This window comes from Festucalex cinctus, chromosome 6, assembly GCF_051991245.1.
Source record: "Festucalex cinctus isolate MCC-2025b chromosome 6, RoL_Fcin_1.0, whole genome shotgun sequence".
NCBI classification, from domain to species: Eukaryota; Metazoa; Chordata; class Actinopteri; order Syngnathiformes; family Syngnathidae; genus Festucalex; species Festucalex cinctus.
The window spans coordinates 21,273,687-21,292,849 of NC_135416.1; the positions used below are offsets into that span (position 1 = coordinate 21,273,687).

Consider the following 19,163-nt stretch of genomic DNA (forward strand, 5'->3'; position numbering starts at 1 on the left):
CCCAAATGTTAATATACAACAAAAACAAAATTCTTGTTCTTGCTGTTTCAATATTTTTGGAGGGGATATTTAACCCAAATGGAAATCTTGTGTCAATTTACGCATAAATTTACCTAGTGTGAAATCTAGGCCTATTTATTGAACTTGACATTGTTGTATGAGTGGCAACTGGCAACATAGATTTATTTTTATTTTATTTTCTGTCATCTAATGCAATAAGTTATTTGTTGTGTAGTTGCTAGTGGAGATGGTTGAACAACAATGTTGGATTTTTTTTGTAATTAATTACTTTTAGACAAATTGAGTGAAATTTGATAACATCCCAGGTCTTCTGATAAGCTGTATGGCCCACACCTTGGTTGGCAATCACCCACTGCTCTACAGAAAAGTATCTAAATGCTATATGATTTGTTAAAAGGGCAAAAGAAAATGTACAGCGTCTTTGTGACCATATGTGTAAAATTCTGCAATGAAATAATCAGTATTTTTCCTGATGGGAGCTTGCCATTTGTCATCTGCTTGTTTGTTTTGTTGTTACCTAAGCCCTGAGCAACTATGATGTCATTTTCAGTCGACAGTAAGTGGCAAAATGGCCGCCCCCTGAGACTTATTTAAAATAGGGTGTATTTGTCGCTTAAATTCCACACAATTAATCAGAATGATTATAGCCAGATAATAATCAGAATGCCGTGTTTGGACTCATGGGGGCACATACAACATATTGTAAAGAAAATTTTGGGGTTGACTTCCTCTCTAAGGCAGCTGTTGCGCTCAAGAAATCACACTGTAGACTTGAGGAAGAAAATTGACATCACATTTAATTGAATAGACCACTCAGAGACATCTGTAAATTGAAACTATGTCATTTTGATGTTAATAGCCTAGATTTTTATTATTTTACCTGCAGCCCCAAAACAGAGCGGGCTGGGAGTCTCAGGTTCAGCTGATAAATTTAAGATATTTTAAACTCAAGCATTTCTTTCCATTGCCATATCCCACCAGGGGAGATGGCTGACTGAAGTCAACACAACAAAAAATGTGTCAGTGTTTCCATCAAACATCATGCTCTTTATTGTAGACTCAATATCAAAAACATCTCACTTCCTTACTCATTTGTTCCCATCTGTTTGGCACCAGTTTGTAAAATGTTTCCAATAAGCCACTAAAATAAAAAATACATCATTTTGTACAGGAGTTAAACTAATCTGTGTCAGTGAGAGGTTTGGATTGTCTTATAGCCTACTTCTGAAAACATTTGAATCTCAATGGTCACAGTTAAGGTCAAACAGACTGCTAAGTGGTGAACACCAGCAAGATGTCAATAGAAGTCGCTTACCATAATAAACGTGATTCACTACTTCACTCCCTACAATAGATTACGTTTCTCTGTAGTATTGCTTTTTGGCGGTGTCCTAGCTTTTTTTCTTTTTCATATATGAACTCTGCTGTGGTGTGTAAAGGCCAGTTGTATTGAATCACTGTCAAATACATATCAAGCATCCACTTGGTGAAAACACAAGCAGGGAGCATGCTCACAGAGTAGACCAGGACAAGCTACTCACCTCTACATTAAAACTTCCACACATCATACAAACGCCTTCATTTGATCGAATCATGCTTAAAGGCAAACAACTTCTCATGCAAGATTTTCTCACATTGGTGCGCACACACAGTCACACTCGGACAAGCTTTATGGCAAGGTTAGTCATTGTAAAAGTGCGGATTAGTCGCAGTTTCACAAAATTGATTTTATTTGCCATTTAGTATTAGGATAGTTTCTTTTTTTTTTTGCAAGTCAAAGACACTTAAGTTCACAGTGCAGAATGACAGAACACTGAGATTAGGATAAACACATATGGGTACAATTAAAAAGAAAAATTCTGTACAAAAAAAAGGTAAAACAAAAAAAAAAGTGCAAAAACAACAAGTAAACAAAAAGGAGCATTTGTGTTATTGTGTAATTTCTTATTAACAAGACATCAGTAGCAGCAAAAAAAAAAAAAATACGTGGACCAGATGTAAAACATCAGATATTTGCTTAATCAATACGGCAGCAAATGGATATCAATACAAACATAGAACTGAACACACGCGCACACGCGTATACATACACACACACAGTCACAGTTAACAGGTGCCAAGGACATTGCGGTGGGAGTCAAGTTTAAGCTCAGTACCATGTCAAAAACAAAGCACATTTGAATTGGCGGACACAGAATGACAAAAAAGGGTTTAACAAACGCCACATGCACGCACGTAGATTTATATACACACAATTAACCCTCATGAACACAAGCAAGGGTGTGATTCTGTCGCTAATGTTTTCCTCCCCTTTGGTGCGAAAACAAATGTTAGCCCTAATCCTCCCTTCATGGAGGAGTGGTGTAAAGAGACACAATAGAGGCTATTCTCTCTCTTCAGATCAGGTAGAAAATGTGATGAGAAACGTCTCGAATGGATGAAGCAGCACTGTGGTCAAAATGAAGGTAAGAAAAACATTGATGGCGGATAGTGAGGTTAATTAACAGCTATGTGGAATTCATACACAACAGATGATGTAATTCTTATTGAATCCTATTACCCCAAAAAAGTATGATATCGCCCTGAACGTGAACATAGTTAAGACACCTGTCTGTCACTAACTGCATGCAATAGGTTGTAAAAAGTCCAGAGTATAGCGCCACCCACAGTCAATTCCAAGTACTGCATATAGCAGCTTAATGTGCAAGTGATTTTTGAGTCTCGAAATGTCAGTCTGTCTTGTTTGTCTGTCGGTCAAGCTACTCTCGCCATTACAAATCCTGATAAAAATCGCCCTGTTCCTGTCCTCCCAGCCCGGAAACAGACATGTCCGTCCGTGGCTTATATTCCCTGCCTTCTTAATCAAGTCCCTCCCTCTCGTTCCCTGAACGTTCTCTATGCCGGTCTCTGTCCCTGCCTCCCTCATATTCGCCGGGTTTCCATCCTTCCGACTCTTCTCTGGGTCCCTCTCTCTGTCCCTATCAGTTAGTTTGACTGTGTCGGGTCCCTGCCTAGTTAATCTAGAGGTGTCCCCCCCTTGTCCCTCCCATACCCTCCCGCCCACCCTCCGTCTATGGACAAACACATAAGGGCATGGGGGCCGTCCTTCAGGGGGAGCGGCCGTAAGCATCCCTCTCCCTCCCCCCAGATCAGGGCAGTGCAATACACAGATGGATGAGTTTCCCATTCACCCTCCTCCTGCTGGCTCACCTGCACAGACAAGGCAAAAGAGAGAGACACACAAAAAAATAAAAACAAAAAAACAAAAAAAACAAAAAACATGAGCACAAACCGCCGCATTATATTCTCTCTGATACAGACACAAATTTGTATGTGACTTGACTCAGTGAGCCATTTTCAGCAGTAAAAAGTTAATATTTTGCCCAGAATGCGTTTGATAACTTCATTGTTTTTCATGTAGAATTAATGAATACCTTTAAAACTAATTTTCCCAGTTGCTGTTGACTAAAGATGACCTGTGCTGCAAAATAGGTAATGACCAATCATATCTTAGAGGCCCGCCTGTGTCAATATATCCGCACAAGTTTCTTACCGTCTGGGCAGTTCGTCCACCCGACAGCTCGGTTTCGGAGCTTGAAACCGATCACTTTTGAAAACCGGGCTCCAGAGTGGAAAGATTTCAAAACGTGCCCCCTATGCGCCAATGTGGACACCAGGATAGATACTCCTCCGGTGATGACGTAATTCTTCTGTGGCTGTGCCCGAACCACCAGTCTGTCAACAACAATGACGGATAGCCGTGTCGTCGTCGTCGTCGTTTTGTGTAATATCCTTAGCTTGTTTATGTTTTTACAGCAAAATGTGTACTTGAATCACCCAGCATTGTCACATCTCCTGTGTTGTGTTTGTCTCACTGATCTGTATACATTACTAGATGGCCAATAGCCCACGTGCAAGCCGTTGAAGTCACATCTTACTCCTCCCATCTCGCGAGCAGATTATTTTTTAAACTACTTTGAAGAATCAAAATTATTCAAATTTAATCGCTCAGTTCCTAGATTCCAATATTAGATTTGGTAGAGTCATCTTTTGTTGAATTACAGTTATAATTCTTTAATAAAAAAAAACATGCAAGTTTCCTTTAAACATCATTAAGCATATAATTCATACATGTATTTAAGGCAAGTTGTCAAATGTCTGAAGTCCTTGTTTATGTTTAACAAATTTAAAACATCATAAATCAGGCTGTTTCTACTAAGTACCGTCTCAAATGTTCTCAAATTTCAATACTGTAAATGTACAGGATCATACGCTGAGAAACGTTTCTTGAAAGGAGCAATATGGCAGCCTCGCAACTTCAAAAGTCTTGGTCTGTCGGCTATTCAACTCAGTGGTTCGTCTTCTTGGTTTATTCTTCTTCTACGCTTTTTGTTAACTCCCCATGGCAGTACTACAGCACCACTCCAGACTTGGCATATATATTACAGCTGTGAAACATCCTAAGCGTCTTCGGACACTCGTATGTCTTGAGACGGCTCTGTCTGTACAAAATTTGTTTGAGGAACGAAGCTGGCTTTGTTTTCCGTGTAAACAGGGCCTCAGTTTGCTGGCCAAACCCAGAAAACAGGTCAGCCATTATTGGTCATTACTTACTTCCTCAGCACAGGTGATGTCATCTTCGCTCGACAGCAAGTGAAAAAATTGTTTTTTAAGGTATTAATTGTACAAAAAAAATAATGTAGTTATCAAATTCATTCTGGACAAAATACTAACCTTTTACTGCTGAAAATGGCTCAATGAGTCAAATAGCCCTTTAATCTTTTATATACTTAATCTATTATCCTCATATTTGTATTGTATAGTGCTCTTGTGTTGTCACCTCTTGGATGGGTGTGGAGGCTTTTATACACCGTAGCAGGCCGCCAGTCGCTCTTTCAGCAGAGGGGGGAACTGCTCCGAGAACTGCTGCCAGTTCTCCTCTCCAACCTGCTCCTTAAAACCATGCAGGATCTGTTTGAGAGGGATTGGACATAAAGTTAGGAATGAAAATTCTATTATCTATTCACAGCACTGCAGTCTATTTTCTTCATTTTGTTGGGTTTGCCTTGGCTACATTGCTTCCAGTAATTTTTTTGGATGTCAAGTCATATGTTAATCTAATCTGCCCAGGGTCTTCAGAATCAGTCGTACTGGCTGATGTAACTTTAACCCATATTAGCAAAACAACTGCTTTCTTAATGCAGTTGAAGGCTAACCCTCAATGATGTCAATCATGTCAGTATTATTTCTTATCCTCTGACTGGCTGGTTGACTCTTCCCAGATTTTGCACAAGTCAACATTAGCACAAGTGCAACACAGTTCAATGTAATGGAGTAAGGGTAGCATACCTTCTAAATAAAATGAACTAAGCATGCGTAAAAAGCACCTTGCAATGAACTACGCCAACAAGGGTTACTAAAGTAACTGTATCAAAGTAAATGTGGCACATTTCTACACACCTCTGGCTATTATATTGCATTTTTGTTCAGTATTGATGGTTTCTATAATTGCAATGTGGCAGTAGTGATATTAAGTCCAAAGCGGTTGCCTAGTAACACATCCCACTGATAGCAAGTTTGTCTCATCCCTTTATCCTAGCTAAATACTGAACAGGTGCATCATAAGCAACAAACACCAATGTGAAAAGTAGCACTATCCCCAACAAAACCAGTCTCTCACCTTATAGAACATATCTCTCAAATCGTCTTTGGGGTTCACCCAAGAGGCAACCGCATCGCAGAAAAAGATGAAGTCCTGAAAAATCGATAGAATTCACAATTTCAAAAGTTTCAAGGAGATGACAATGGATGACGTGCACAAAATGGGAAGAGGTCTCACCTGTACCACTCCCCCCGGGTTCACGCCAATCATCATGCAAATTCCACGGAAAGCAGAGTCTTTCTCTTCATTATCTCGAATGTTGCGAAGGGATGTACACCTGCAACATTGACAAACAAATGACATGCAAAATGGATTGAACAAGTCTAGAACAACAAGACTCATCATCATCAGGATGTGATTGTGCACTGGTGTGATGATGTCACATAGATGGAACGAAAAGAGCAGAAACCAAACAATTTTTCAGCATTTCCTGAGGGGGAAGAAAATGGACAAAACTGTGCTGGTAACTAAACTCACAGGATTGTGAGCAGAATAGAAAAATAAAGGAGGCAAGGGACCCCAAGTGATGATGTGAGCACACAAAAGACGCCGTTGCCAACTGCGCGTGGAAAGCATGCCAAATGAAGCGAGGCTCAAAAGTTCAAACATTCTTTCTCACCAGGGTCGGATAAACTGCGGCAGCATGGGTGCAACTTCCTGCGGACAAACATAGCCCAGTCGTCCGATGGTGATTGCTGGAAGACAGAGATTGATTAACTACACATCTTTTGGAGTGTTTTTTGACATTTTGCTCAGGAATCATTTTTAACTGTATTCTACGTTGTATTCCAATGCTCATTACTATTTTCAAGAGCCAAAACAAGAATGTCTTGTGCTAGTCTTTTACTTTTTTTTTTATATACCAGTGTTTTCCAGTAGGGTCTTGGGAGTGTTTGGTCGATTAATGATTTCAACCAACTGGCTGAGAACCATGGGAATGTACGGCTGCATCTCCACACCCATCTGCATGCATATCTCCCCGATGGCCCAGGTGGCATTGTTGCAAACGGAAATGAATTCTGGGTTCAGGTTGGTTCCAAGAATTGGCATGAATTCAGCTGAAGGAACACAGAAATACAAAAGGAGATTATTGGGAAAGACTGAAATGTGAATGAAGTGCTTTATGTTGGTACTCTAGTAAGTGAATTACCAATACAAGGTTTGACATGAGGGAAGCAAGCCTTGGTCAAGTCCCCCAGTAGAGCAAATGAACTCTGCCTTACTTCAGGCATCGTATCCTGTAACGTAAACAGACACGGGGAAAAAAAAATGATTAACTTGAACAAAGAACACTAATTTTCTTTATTTTTATACTACTTATTAGGGGTGTTAAAAAAAATCGATTCGGCAATATATCGCGATATTACAGCACGCAATTCTCGAATCGATTCAATGGGCAGCCGAATAGATTTTTTTAACATCCATTTATGATGAAAAAATCTTAACTTTCACACCTTAAGCATGGAAGAATGTTATATTAATGGAACATTAAGCCTTAATATTTTAATTTCAATGCTGTTCTAACATGAAAAAGGTTACAACCTGTTTGTTAAATACAGTGGCTCACAGTTATAAAACTGAAGTTTGCAATCAATAAATAATACATTTTCATACAAATCTTACAATGTACATGTACAAGTTTACTGAATGATATTTTCTAAATTGAGTAAAAGAAATCGTAACAATCGACTTGTAAATTCATATCGGGATTAATCGGTATCGAATCGAATCGCGACCTATGAATCGTGATACGGATCGAATCGTCAGGTACGAGGCAATTCACACCCCTACTACTTATATAGTTACATTAAGGCTGGGCGATATGGCCAAAAAATTCATTCAGGACGATCACGATTTTAATCTAATAAACCCAACAAACATTTATTTAAAGGTTTAATTTATTCAAAAATAATTCCTGTGCGAAATGTTCAGACAACAATAAGGTATACTGATTCTAAATCAGTCCTGATTTAAAACATTGCTAAACAAAATTTATAGTTATGTCAGCCTATCAGTGGATGAAGTACAGAAATCAAGTACCCAAAATGTATGCAAGTACGTAGCATCAATGGGCGATCAAGGCTGGTTACAAAAAAATAAAAATAAATAAATAAATAAATAAAAAGAGCACAAAATCACTGAGCAATTCAAGTGGATAAAACTTAAAATAATAATTACAAATTTGTGTTGATTTCACCTTTAAAAACAAAAAAACAAAAACAAAAAAAATGAACATTTGTACTTGTGGCCCGATCGGGCCAGCATCAGTGAACTTCGGGTGACCCGACACAGTCAAGTGAAACACTGAAACAGAACTTCTCAGTATCAAAATATGTGCAAAGTGTTAATGTTGCTTGTTCGTGTAAATTTGAGTGTTAATATTAAGGTAGATCCTTAATATTGTATATTCAAAAGATGGAACGCCACACCTGCATGCACTGGAAGAGCAGAGTCATAATGTTGCTGCGAGCCACAAGCGTGTCCACATGACCACCCAATCCCTCAGCCAGGCCGCTCAGAAGATCGAGAGCCACAATCATAAAGTCCTTGTCAGGTGCTTCATACTGATCTGGCTGCTGACTATACATCTAAGAAACATACACACAAAGGGGAGAAAATCCATGACTATTCGGAAATCGATAACGATTTTTTTCTTTGCCATTCCATATATTTTTCTTTGTGTGGCTCACCATGGCTTGTGCCAGGGTCTTCTGGACAAGCGTGACACAACGCTGGTAGACGGGCTCGCAGTAGGGGAGGAAGCCACTCTGCAGAGCCGTGGCAACAGATGACAGACACTCAAGCAGGGGGAAGAGATCTTTATCTTCGTCCTTCAGCTCGTTCCACTTGGAGATCAGAGGAGGCATCAGCTTTTGGATGTACTCCTACAAACCAGAAGTTTTCATTATCATTTAGCAACATTATCACTGGAACAACCTAATGACATTTAATACAAGCGCTGTATCAAATATCACGTAAAATGTTCACTTTGGATTAGGGCTGCTCGATTAATAATCACAATTATTTTGGCAATAATTTAATCACGATTATTCAAACGATTTTTTTGCCACCAAACATGAAAATTTTTATTTAAAAATATTAAGCCCAATTAAAAAAACAAAAAGAAACACTATAATAACGTTGTAAGTTCCTTTTCAACCAAACAGAATTCATAATATATATTTATAATAATATTTATTTATTTATTTATTTATGTTGGCAAAAACTTGAAGTTGGAGTGCAGCATGTGCACTGTGCAATAGGACAATCATTTATTTTTTGGTACAAAACAAGAATGTTTAAATGTAAAAACAAAAATATTAAGACAAATGAAATTATTTGAAACACTATAATTATGCATGTTTGTATGAAACAAAATTGATTAAATTATTTTAACATTTTATTTTAAATTTTTGAAAAGTTGCAAATATATAAACAACTCAAAAAACAGTATTAGTCTTGTTTTTTCAATTACGCTGATTTTGTATTTGTGGAGTGGAATAATTGTGAGTGTAATTGAAATTGAATTAATTGCACAGCCACTACTTTGGACTGACACCGTCTAAAATCATCTTTCTCCATTGACAACACACAACAATCACATGAAGCTTCTTTTTTGAACAAATTTTCACTGCCAAACCGCTGCTTGTGAAGTCAGTTGAGTTTTCCACGATCATCTTGACCATCACCAAATTGAAAATGAATACATTTCTAAAGGCAGAATAATTGCGACATCTATGTTTTGGATATAATTCTACTCAAGCGCTCATAATGCGGCTGGTCAGTATATGTGAGGACTTGTTTGCTTACAGGCTGGTTCAGATGATGTCCCACAGAGTCTGCCAGGGTTCCTATGGCATCATAAAGGATGAGTAGGTTCTTATGCTGGTACTTCCCAAACGCAAACACCAGCGTGTCCAAGATGAAGCTGAGGTAAGGCACTAGCTCAGTGCACGCCTCCTCCTCCAGGGTGGCAAACGCGCTTTGGAAAGGTGTGAGGAATTAGGAGCAATACATGAGGACGAAGAGGAACTCTCGGCCGGATGTCTACCTGCAGGCCGCCTCCTGCACTCTCTTATTGCCATCCAAGATGCGCTTGAGAAGCTCCGTCATGAGAGGTTTGAGGTGAGCGTCGGGGGGCTGGCTGACCACCCAGTGTGCGTAACGACTGAGGGTCCAGCATGCGATGGAACGAACCAGGGCCTTCTTGTCGCACAGACACTGGATGAGATGGGGGATGAGCTCGGGCAAGTACGGTACCATACCCTGCATGCATCCTGCAGAAAGAAAACATTATTACAGATCTCAAATTAAACACTGCAATCTGTATGGCCATTTAATGCAGTTTTGCAAGAAATACACAAAAAGAGTGCCAACATTAAACATGCTCGTTACTGCTTCAACACTTGGTTAGGTGAGGTGTAATGAGGAAACTAATCATATATGAGGGCATTAAATGGGATGAATAATTGAGGGTAGCATGTATAGTGCGCAGCACATCTGCTATATACCGTCAATTGACCTTACAGTAAACCACTCCCACATGACCTAGTAAACCAATCAAGACGCAAGACGTCATGTCTGTGTCGACGTGTTTTGCTGAGGACAAACAAAGCAATCTAGCTCCCGGTGTTGCATTACGTGGATATCCACAGCCAAGAAAAAAAAAGAAAAAGAAAAAAAAAATCAATAAAAACGCGGTCAAGAGAGACACTGTCCGATTTATTCCCTTCCCTAAGCCCTCAAACAACTATGAAAAATGTTTGCGCTGGATCAAACTTTGCGGAAGGCCACACGGCTAGTTGAATCGCTCCAAAATTACCAGAAGCGACTATGTCTGCTTTAAGGTAATGTTCTCCATTGTTGTTTTTAGCCAAAGGCTAACAGTAGCTCCGGGTAGCTAACCTTCCATGCGTTTGTTGACTTATCATTTACTATTAATGCCAACAAAACATTGAAACTATGAGGTACTATAAATTCATTCTTACCCTGCTTGACAGGAACACTGTCAAAAATTTCAGTTTTGCTGACAATCGGCCTACGTGAGTGAGGCGACTGTCTTTTTATGACTTCTGAGGCAGCAAGTAGTCACGTGTATTCCTTTTGTTTTTGGGCCAAATTGCATGGTGAGCAAGTGAAGATACCCTTCACTAAAAAATGTAAAGCCCCTCTGCTTGTTTTGAAGAGAAATATCGGCATCCTGAAAATACCTGACTGAGAAATCACAAGGAAGATCTGACAACTTTGCCATTACTGTGAATGCACTTTAGCTCATCTTGACTGGCAAATGTCCAAGGGGGCTGCTCGTCACATTTAGTGGTCGGGGAGGTAAGGTCAATTTGCAGGGCACAAATAGAATAACAATTGCTCACACTGTGGTCACTGATGTTGGACAAGAAAATCTGGCTCACAATCTGGACCAGTTCATTGCAGATTGAAGTCAGGGGTTTCACTCAAACATACCCCAAGATTATGTGTCCATAGACTGGAAAATTGAATTTCATTATAGTACATTCTGAGGAATTAATGTAAAACTATCATACAATGGTTAAGAGCCCCCCCACTTTCTAGTATTCCCTTTCCCCCATTTAGATTGCAACATACGATTCCTCAGAACAATTCCGAACAGCAAGTCCACAACAGGTCTCACCCTCAGCAATGGCCCCGAGGACGAGGATGCCAGACTCTTTGATGACCCAGTCGGGGTGAAAGAGCAGACCTTTCAGGAGTGGCAGGAGATGAGGAAGCAGCTCCTCTCGGAACACATTGGCCAGAACGTCCAGGGCCGCAGCAGAACATTTCCCTTCAAGAGGAAACCAGCAGGAAATCATATTACGCTTCCAAATTGAATGCAATTGAAGATACCAAAAGATTTCAAAGCACTGGATCTAAACTAAAAAAAAAATAAAAAAAAAAATAAAAAAAAAGGTTTTCTGAACTAATTTGCTCCCAAAAACAAATATGTTCTATTTTAAATCTTCGTTGACTCAAAGACGTATTTATACGTTTTAATATTTTTTTATGCTAGAGCATACAGAAGGTTTTGACGCAGCCTCTGAACTGTAGAGAATAATTGAAGAAATGGTTATTACAAAAACGGCCAGCAGGTGGCAGCAGAGTATAAGAGCTCAACCAGGGCCATGTGGCAAACAAGCTGATTTCCCCACAGTTCTAAACATATTTGTGAATAATGATGAAACATAGCTATATTCTAATGCTAATTGCTGCAAAAGAGAAATGGATAGAATACTGAATAAAATACTTTTTTTCCTAATGAAAGATGGCACTCCTCTTTCTTTTGGTAGGTTCCATGGTTTTATAGCAATAGAACACCATATTCTGTGGACCTGGCAAAATCAGTCAAAATCCAGTAAAACGGCCGTGCGCGAAGGGGGTTTGGTGAAAATGACTGGGAGTGAATGAGTTAATAATTTGACTTGAGACCATTTAATACTTACGTAGGTTCCAATCAGACAGCGTATCATCATCATCGTCCTCATCATCGTCAATGTCTTCCCCCTCCTCACCCTCCCCTCCTTCATGCTGCAGGGTGACAGTGCGGGACTTGTGAAACCTGGGCTTGATGTCTTGCTCACTGTCTGGAATTGCCTCATCTTCCTCCACATCCCCCTGGAGGGCATGAAAATGGCAGGTGAACAAGGAGAGAAGTGATGGCGGTCAAAGAAAAAACGGGGAGCAGTATGCCAGGCTGTGAGGGCCTTACCTTTAGAAGGATAATATCGATTTCAGAGTATTTCATCCCATTCACCAAGATCGGGATGAGTCTGAAAAGATAGAGCAAAAAAGACAAACACTTCTTACATTTTGTAATTGCACGTCATACATATTTGACTCATTTGTTATGACATTAATACAGTCCATTGAGCAGCTGGCATGTGCGCACTTACTGGACCAAGTGGCCAGACAGGGCCTCTTTACAGATAGGCTGCTCAGCCAGAGTCAACCAGAATTCACAGGCCTCCAGAGCCACATTCTCATCCGGGTCTTGAGTACGCTGCAGCATGTACTGGTGGGAACAGCCAGAGAACGTTGGCGATGACAACAAAGCGTATCGGAAAAAGCTGATTTATATATTAAGGTGGCGTGACTGAAGCCCTCACCTGGATGATGCTGTGCATGTGCGGGATGAGGCGATCAATGCGGACTTCCAGCAGCATGACAAGAGCCCTGCACACGTTCTTCCGCACTTCGCTGTCCTCGTCGCCTGCCAGTGCAAACAGACTCTGGATAGGCCAGAGATGTTGGAAAAGTGGAAAGGGTCAATGATGGGAAAGAAAGAAGATCAAGGCTGGACATTCATTAGTTCAAAATGCACATTTACATGTTGACATTGTACCACACAAGCACATCATAGAATGTTGGCATGTTTATTAAAGCATAGGAAAGAATTCAGAGAGAAAGTGGAGTGAAAATTCACAGCAATTACACCCACTTCAATTATTTATCGAAAGCTCCTCTTTGAATCACCGTCACCTTTTTTTTTTTATGCTGCAGACGCTGTGGTGAAATAATGGTGCAAAGCACATTCACACAATCACACCCACAAGTCAGTGCTGTGAACTGATGCAATGAGAGTTGCAGACCACAATAGGCATTTATATTCCTCACATTTCATATCTCTCATTGGATTAATAAAACATTGTTTCAATGTACACAACAGTGGGCAATTAATGTCATATTTAACATTTTCATTTTAGAAATGATGCTACAGTACATATTAAAGACAATATCTAAACAAACAATCATTAAAAAATGTGAAAAGTTATAAATGTGACATCTTTGGCATTAAATGCTGCTTCTTTGCCACGAGACATTCAACTTGTATAGCCATATAGAGTGTGGCCTTGAGATATACAGTAACTCAAACATTCTGATGTCAAATCATCTTTACCCATTGAAATGAATGGAAATGCCATTAATCCGTTCCAGCCTCTCGCCCAAACAAAGACGTTTGTTTTTTAGTAGGGAAAACAACTACCGGTGCTCCATAATTATGTAATTTATTATTATTATTTGTATTATTTTAAAACAGCCCCGCCTTGGCCACAGGGTGGCAGTAGAATACTGTGAATTCTTGCAGACACAAACGGGATAAAGAATATTTTCCGGCGAGTTAAGGCTGCATAATTAACCAAACTTGAATCATGATCACTATTTTTGCAGCCACGATGAAATTATTTAACCTGAGCGAACATAAGTTAAGTCTTCCTAATGCTGCTGAAATTCATAAGTGAGGGCACCCTGCAGTGGGAGCCCAAAGGCATTTGGGTGGATTGATGAGAGAAGCAATGTTGAGAAGAGGAATTACAACAAAAACTGGAGATGAGTTTCTAGTACTGTAAAATAATTTAAAAAATAATAATAATAATAATAATTTTTTTGAACTTATTTTGGATTCAGCGCAAATGTCCTTGAAAATCAAAACATATTTACACAGTTAGCCTTTGGTAAATTAAAAATTATTGGGTAAATTTTAGTATTAGTCACAACTACTGCTGCTAACCATTAGCATGTCCATGCCATTTTGCACGATTAAGACAATTGTTTTGAATACAAAAAAAAAAATAATGTAATTCTCTGGAATTCATGTTTAGTGTGACAATAAATTGCAACTCGCATTAAACTGCTTGAAACCTTTTTTTTTATTATTATTATAAACTGTGCAACATTTGCCAAACTGCTGCATATTGTGAAGTGAGTTCACGGCAGGGCGATTACAGTTAACAAAAAAAATAAAATAATAACTACAACTAAAACAAAATGTTTTTAATGAAATAAAATAAAAACGAGAGAGCTTTTAACAAACCTAAAAACGAAAACTGCATTTATAAAACAAACTAAAATTATAACTATATCGCAAAAATGTCTTTTGTTTGCATCATAGTCAATTTCATACATGACCTATCAGCAGATGCATATTTAGCCCATTTTTGAGGGCGCTTCAGCACCCCAAAATTAATTCAAAGCACTCCCAAAATTTTAGAGTATATATGTATATATTTTTAGTGTGTTCTTTTTAAGAAGCTAGAAACTTATAGCTATAATATATATAAAGCATAGAGTTTAAAAGTAATACTTAACAAAAATACATTTTATGTTATGTTTGTTTTTTTGTGTTTCTGTAAAGCGCTTTGTGACAGCTCAGGCTGTTTGAAAGCGCTATATAAATAAACTTGAGTTGAGTAACACCCCCCATTTGATTGAAAATGGTTTGATCCAACTCGACCCCTCCCACCTGCGCTTTTGCTTACATGCGCAGACGAGCAGAGCGCTTAGTAGTCCTCCACAGTGTGCGTGCGTACAGACAAAAGTAGCCGATAAGAGTAAGCCATGGACATAAGATTGCTTTTCAGGAAACAAAAGCTCTACTTTTAAGTATTTGTATTAAAGACAAGATGTAAAAAGGCAGTCAAACAGTGCTTAGATCAATTTGTTTTGTTAATGTTCTATATGATGTGTTTATATGATGCACTCCACCCATGCATTATTTTTATTTTGTAGATTCAATCGCATTTCTTTTTTGATGTGTATGTAGTACAGACAAGTAGGCTATTGTCAAAAAACAAACATTCTGTCTGTTACTATATTTTAGAAGAACATTTCAAAAACAAGGAGGCCTACAATGTCCAATTTTGTTAATTCTCACTGTAAACTGTGGGGAGCTGGTTTACTCCAGAAACATGCATACTGTCAATGCGTATGTTGAGGAGCTTTTGTATCAAAAAGAGTATCGATACCCTTCCCAAGAAATTAGGGTTGGGATATGTTTATATTTTAAATCCTTTTCTCCTTTCCATAACTTTGAATAGGTTTAGTTTACTCACCGACTTCCCATTTTTGGAGCGGAAAGTACTCCCAAACTACGACAATCTACCTATTAGGGCTGGGAATGTTTGACTGTCTTACAATTCGATTCGATTACGATTTTTGGGTCTACGATTCGATTCAGAATCGATTTTCGATTCAAAATTATTTGATTGACAAATGATTTCTGCTTCAATTTACAGATATGCACAACACTGTCATGATCTACTCCAGTCTGCTTTGGAAGACAAAATGACAAATAGAGACATTAACGTGTCTCTTTTTGTTTAAACAATTATTAATTTTGTATTATAAGTGCCTTTTTCCACAAAAACAGCATGTGGGCTACAACTGCCTTTTCCCCTTCTTCTTCATTTCTAATTTAAATAAAATCGATTTTTGGATATTAAATATCAATTTGATTAATAAATGAGAATCTCTATTCTTTTATGAATCGATTTTTTGGCACACCCCTACTACCTATCACTATACCTTCACACTCAACCCCCCCTCCCCCACTTTGTATCACCCCAACATGTCTTTATTTCGTCCCTCAGGTGGATGAACAGCACGGAAAAGTGCCTTTGCGCGCACTCATAGAACCGTAGTTACATACTGTAACTGTCGAGAAAAAACAAAAAAAACAAAAACAAAAAAAAAACAAGAAGACAATAAAAAAATAAACTAACTGCGATTGGCTGGCAACCAGTCCAGGGTCTACCCCGCCTACTGCCCAAAGCCAGCTGAGATAGGCTCCAGCACCTCCAGCGACCCTTGTGAGGAATAAGCGGTCAAGAATATGGATGGATGGATGGAAAATAAACTAAATTGAAGCGTTTTTGAAAAAACTAACTAATAAAAACTAACAATCCTGAAAAAAATCAGCCCAGACTTCCCTTTCCCCAGTCTCATCATACAGCACTTAGGGGTAAAGTACTCACCTCAATAAAAGTGTCGATATTATCCATCAGAGCCTGAGCTCGACTTATGATGAACTGGTTCACACATGCAATAGCGTGGGACCTGTGGGGACAACAAAACACATGGATTTTTTTTAATTTTGTCAATTCAATCCTTTTCCAGCACGTTACAGCCGTGGTAAATTATATGCTCATAGAAATAATGCATATTTTAAATGATTATTTTGCTCAAAAGCATTAAAAGATGTTAGCAGGCATTAAAACGTAATTAGTTCATTGATAACAACCAAACCATTTTATGATCTCTTGTGGAAAAAGTTATGTAGAAAAATTTCAAACACCTCAAACAGCAAAATTCACTTGTGTGCATTTACATGAGTCTCAAGCACCCGTGAAAAACTTGTTGAAATATAATTCCAACTGACCTGATCTTGGGGCTGCAGTGTTTGAAAAACTGCAGAAACTTGGGAATCATGATGTTGAGTGGTCTGTTCAGTGCATCGCTGTCCAACAACTCAGAAGAGTCTTCGCAGATCTTTTGCAATGCCCCGAAAGAACCCTAAAAGATTGATTAAAAAACACACACAACTGCAATGAGTACTACTGTAACAAAAGCTGTATTCTTAGTTTGTATGTGTTGCCATGGCATTCTGACCTCACAGGTGTTGTAATCCTCAGAATTCAGTAAATTGCAAAGCTGTGGCAATAGTTCCGGCCATGTTTGCAGCTCTCCTTTGGAGGCTATGGTTGTGATCAGGATACCTTGATGAAAATAATAAATATGTTACACTACACATGAATACAATATGCATAGCATTCATAATAATATATATTTAAAAAAAAATAAACGATCACAGTAACAGCAAAACTCAAATTACAAAGCAGTCTGATTTACAGTGGCTATGAAATGCACTAGTTTTATTCCGTTCAATCTTTCGCAGCACTCACCAATTGTAGCTCTGATAAGTGGTGAAGGGTCTCCAATGTTGTTGAGACATTCCCGTCTGATAAAGTCAGCCACATTAGGAGGGAAGTTCTGGTAGTGAGCCTTAACATTGTTCTTCAGTATCAGGCCACTGAGCGAGCGAGTGGGCTCATCTAGATAATGATGGCAACAACACAACACTATGAGTGACAAGCAAGTTTACTTGAATTTTTTTAATGAATTGATGAAAATACTCACCCTCTGATTTTAGGCTTGTGAGGACAAAGATGAGATAGTTGTTGAAATCTGGAAACTGGTTAAGTTGCTCCAGTTTCTGTGGGTTGAGTAAAGGAGTTCAACCAGCTAACAACACGTGCCAAAAGCTCACACACCCTCACATTCCTAAAATGGTTGTTTGACTTTATAACAGTAGTGTTAAAATTTCAAACAAGCTTATTCAGTATTCTTTTTCAAGCACACAAACAGGTAAGGATACTTCTTGCACTGCTCTTTGTGTCGCTGTGTCTGGTGACTGGGAATCCTTGAGAAGTTGAAGCACTTGTTGGAGACTTTGTTCATCTGGTTGCCACTCCATCCTGCAGCATATAAAAAAAACAGAGTTTTAACAGACACAATCTGTGTTACCCTAAATTGTTACCCAAATAAGTCAGAAAGAAGCACGGTTCTGTTCCTCTTGCTATAAAGCTGTAACTATAACGTCCATCTATCCATTTAACGTCTTTCGGTTTGCGGGTGTGTTGGAACATATCCCAGCTGACTTCGAGCAAGAGGCGGGGTACAATACACCCTGGACTGGAAGCCAGCCAATCGCAGAGTACATATAACAACCATTCACAAATATATTCGCACCTAACGACAATGTAATAGTTTTCTAATCGAACCAACCCACAATAACTGATCACATTAATATGAACATTCCACAGACTACCAAACATTACGAATGTCCCATTGTGACGCAACGAGCATCGCCGTGTTAGGGTACATGTATTCGCTGTTTTCATCCGTTCCAATGATTATTAAACAGTCATCATTGAGCAAATGGCATTTTAAATAGCCTATATTGATTAAACGATGGTCCGACTTATCTTAAAAAAAGGCCCAGACGACACGGGTACAAATATCTAGCGATCGAGCTAAGCGTCGTTAAAATCGTTAATACGTAACCTGCAGAATAGAATACGATTGAAGACAGTCCTACATTAACTACCACGATAATTACTTTACAATACCTTATGCTTTTTTGCTGTAATCCCTGCTACCAAGACCGTACAACTGATGCGTATTAATATTTATAACAGAACCGTCGCGAATCAAAACCCCCGGCAGCTAGTAAGTAGCATGGCTAACTAGCATCTGCTTGAATGTGCCGCGAAAATGTTACCTGGTCACTCCGATGTATCAAACGTACGTTTTTGTAGGCTATCCTATGGCTACACTAAGGCAACTAACATTAACGTAATATAAACTAGGCTCTGTTTAACCGAAAAGGAACTTCAGCTCTGGAGATTTATATGAGTGCTATGCTGCTAACTGGGTAGGGTATGTGACAGAGATTGCATGCCTTGCAATCAAGCCGGTGATCACTATGAACTCACTCGGCTTCCGTACTGGGCGGATCATCACGTAACGTCTTCATGATTTGACATGACAAACAAATGCTGTAATTTTTCATTCTGCGTGCCAGTTGTTTAATTTTTTCCCCTTTTATTTATGTATTAATTTTATTTCAATTTATCGTATGCACTATATTTCCTTTTGATCATCTGGCCCCGGGGTATATGGACTCAAC

At 38.9% G+C, this 19,163-nt stretch overlaps 1 protein-coding gene across 2 annotated transcripts; it reads right to left on the reverse strand.

Moving 5' to 3' along the window:
• Positions 1–3,085: 3,085 nt before the first annotated feature.
• tnpo2b (transportin 2b) lies at positions 3,086–18,953 on the reverse strand. 2 transcript variants are annotated; one of them, XM_077524889.1, is made up of 23 exons: positions 18,756–18,953; positions 17,850–17,949; positions 17,612–17,687; positions 17,377–17,526; positions 17,084–17,190; positions 16,854–16,987; positions 16,450–16,531; positions 12,805–12,927; positions 12,592–12,710; positions 12,408–12,468; positions 12,142–12,313; positions 11,334–11,486; positions 9,735–9,960; positions 9,494–9,665; positions 8,374–8,568; positions 8,113–8,271; positions 6,834–6,921; positions 6,547–6,741; positions 6,303–6,378; positions 5,861–5,960; positions 5,702–5,776; positions 4,862–4,992; positions 3,086–3,231 (listed from the first exon to the last, which is right to left on the reverse strand). In XM_077524889.1, the coding sequence occupies exons 2-22, from the start codon at positions 17,946–17,948 to the stop codon at positions 4,885–4,887; spliced, it is 2,670 nt and encodes an 889-aa protein (XP_077381015.1). In that variant the 5' UTR covers position 17,949; positions 18,756–18,953; the 3' UTR covers positions 3,086–3,231; positions 4,862–4,884. The 2 variants fall into 2 exon arrangements, with proteins under 2 accessions (XP_077381015.1, XP_077381016.1); XM_077524890.1 differs by lacking the exon at positions 18,756–18,953 and adding an exon at positions 18,604–18,731.
• Between the last annotated feature and the right edge of the window lie 210 nt (positions 18,954–19,163).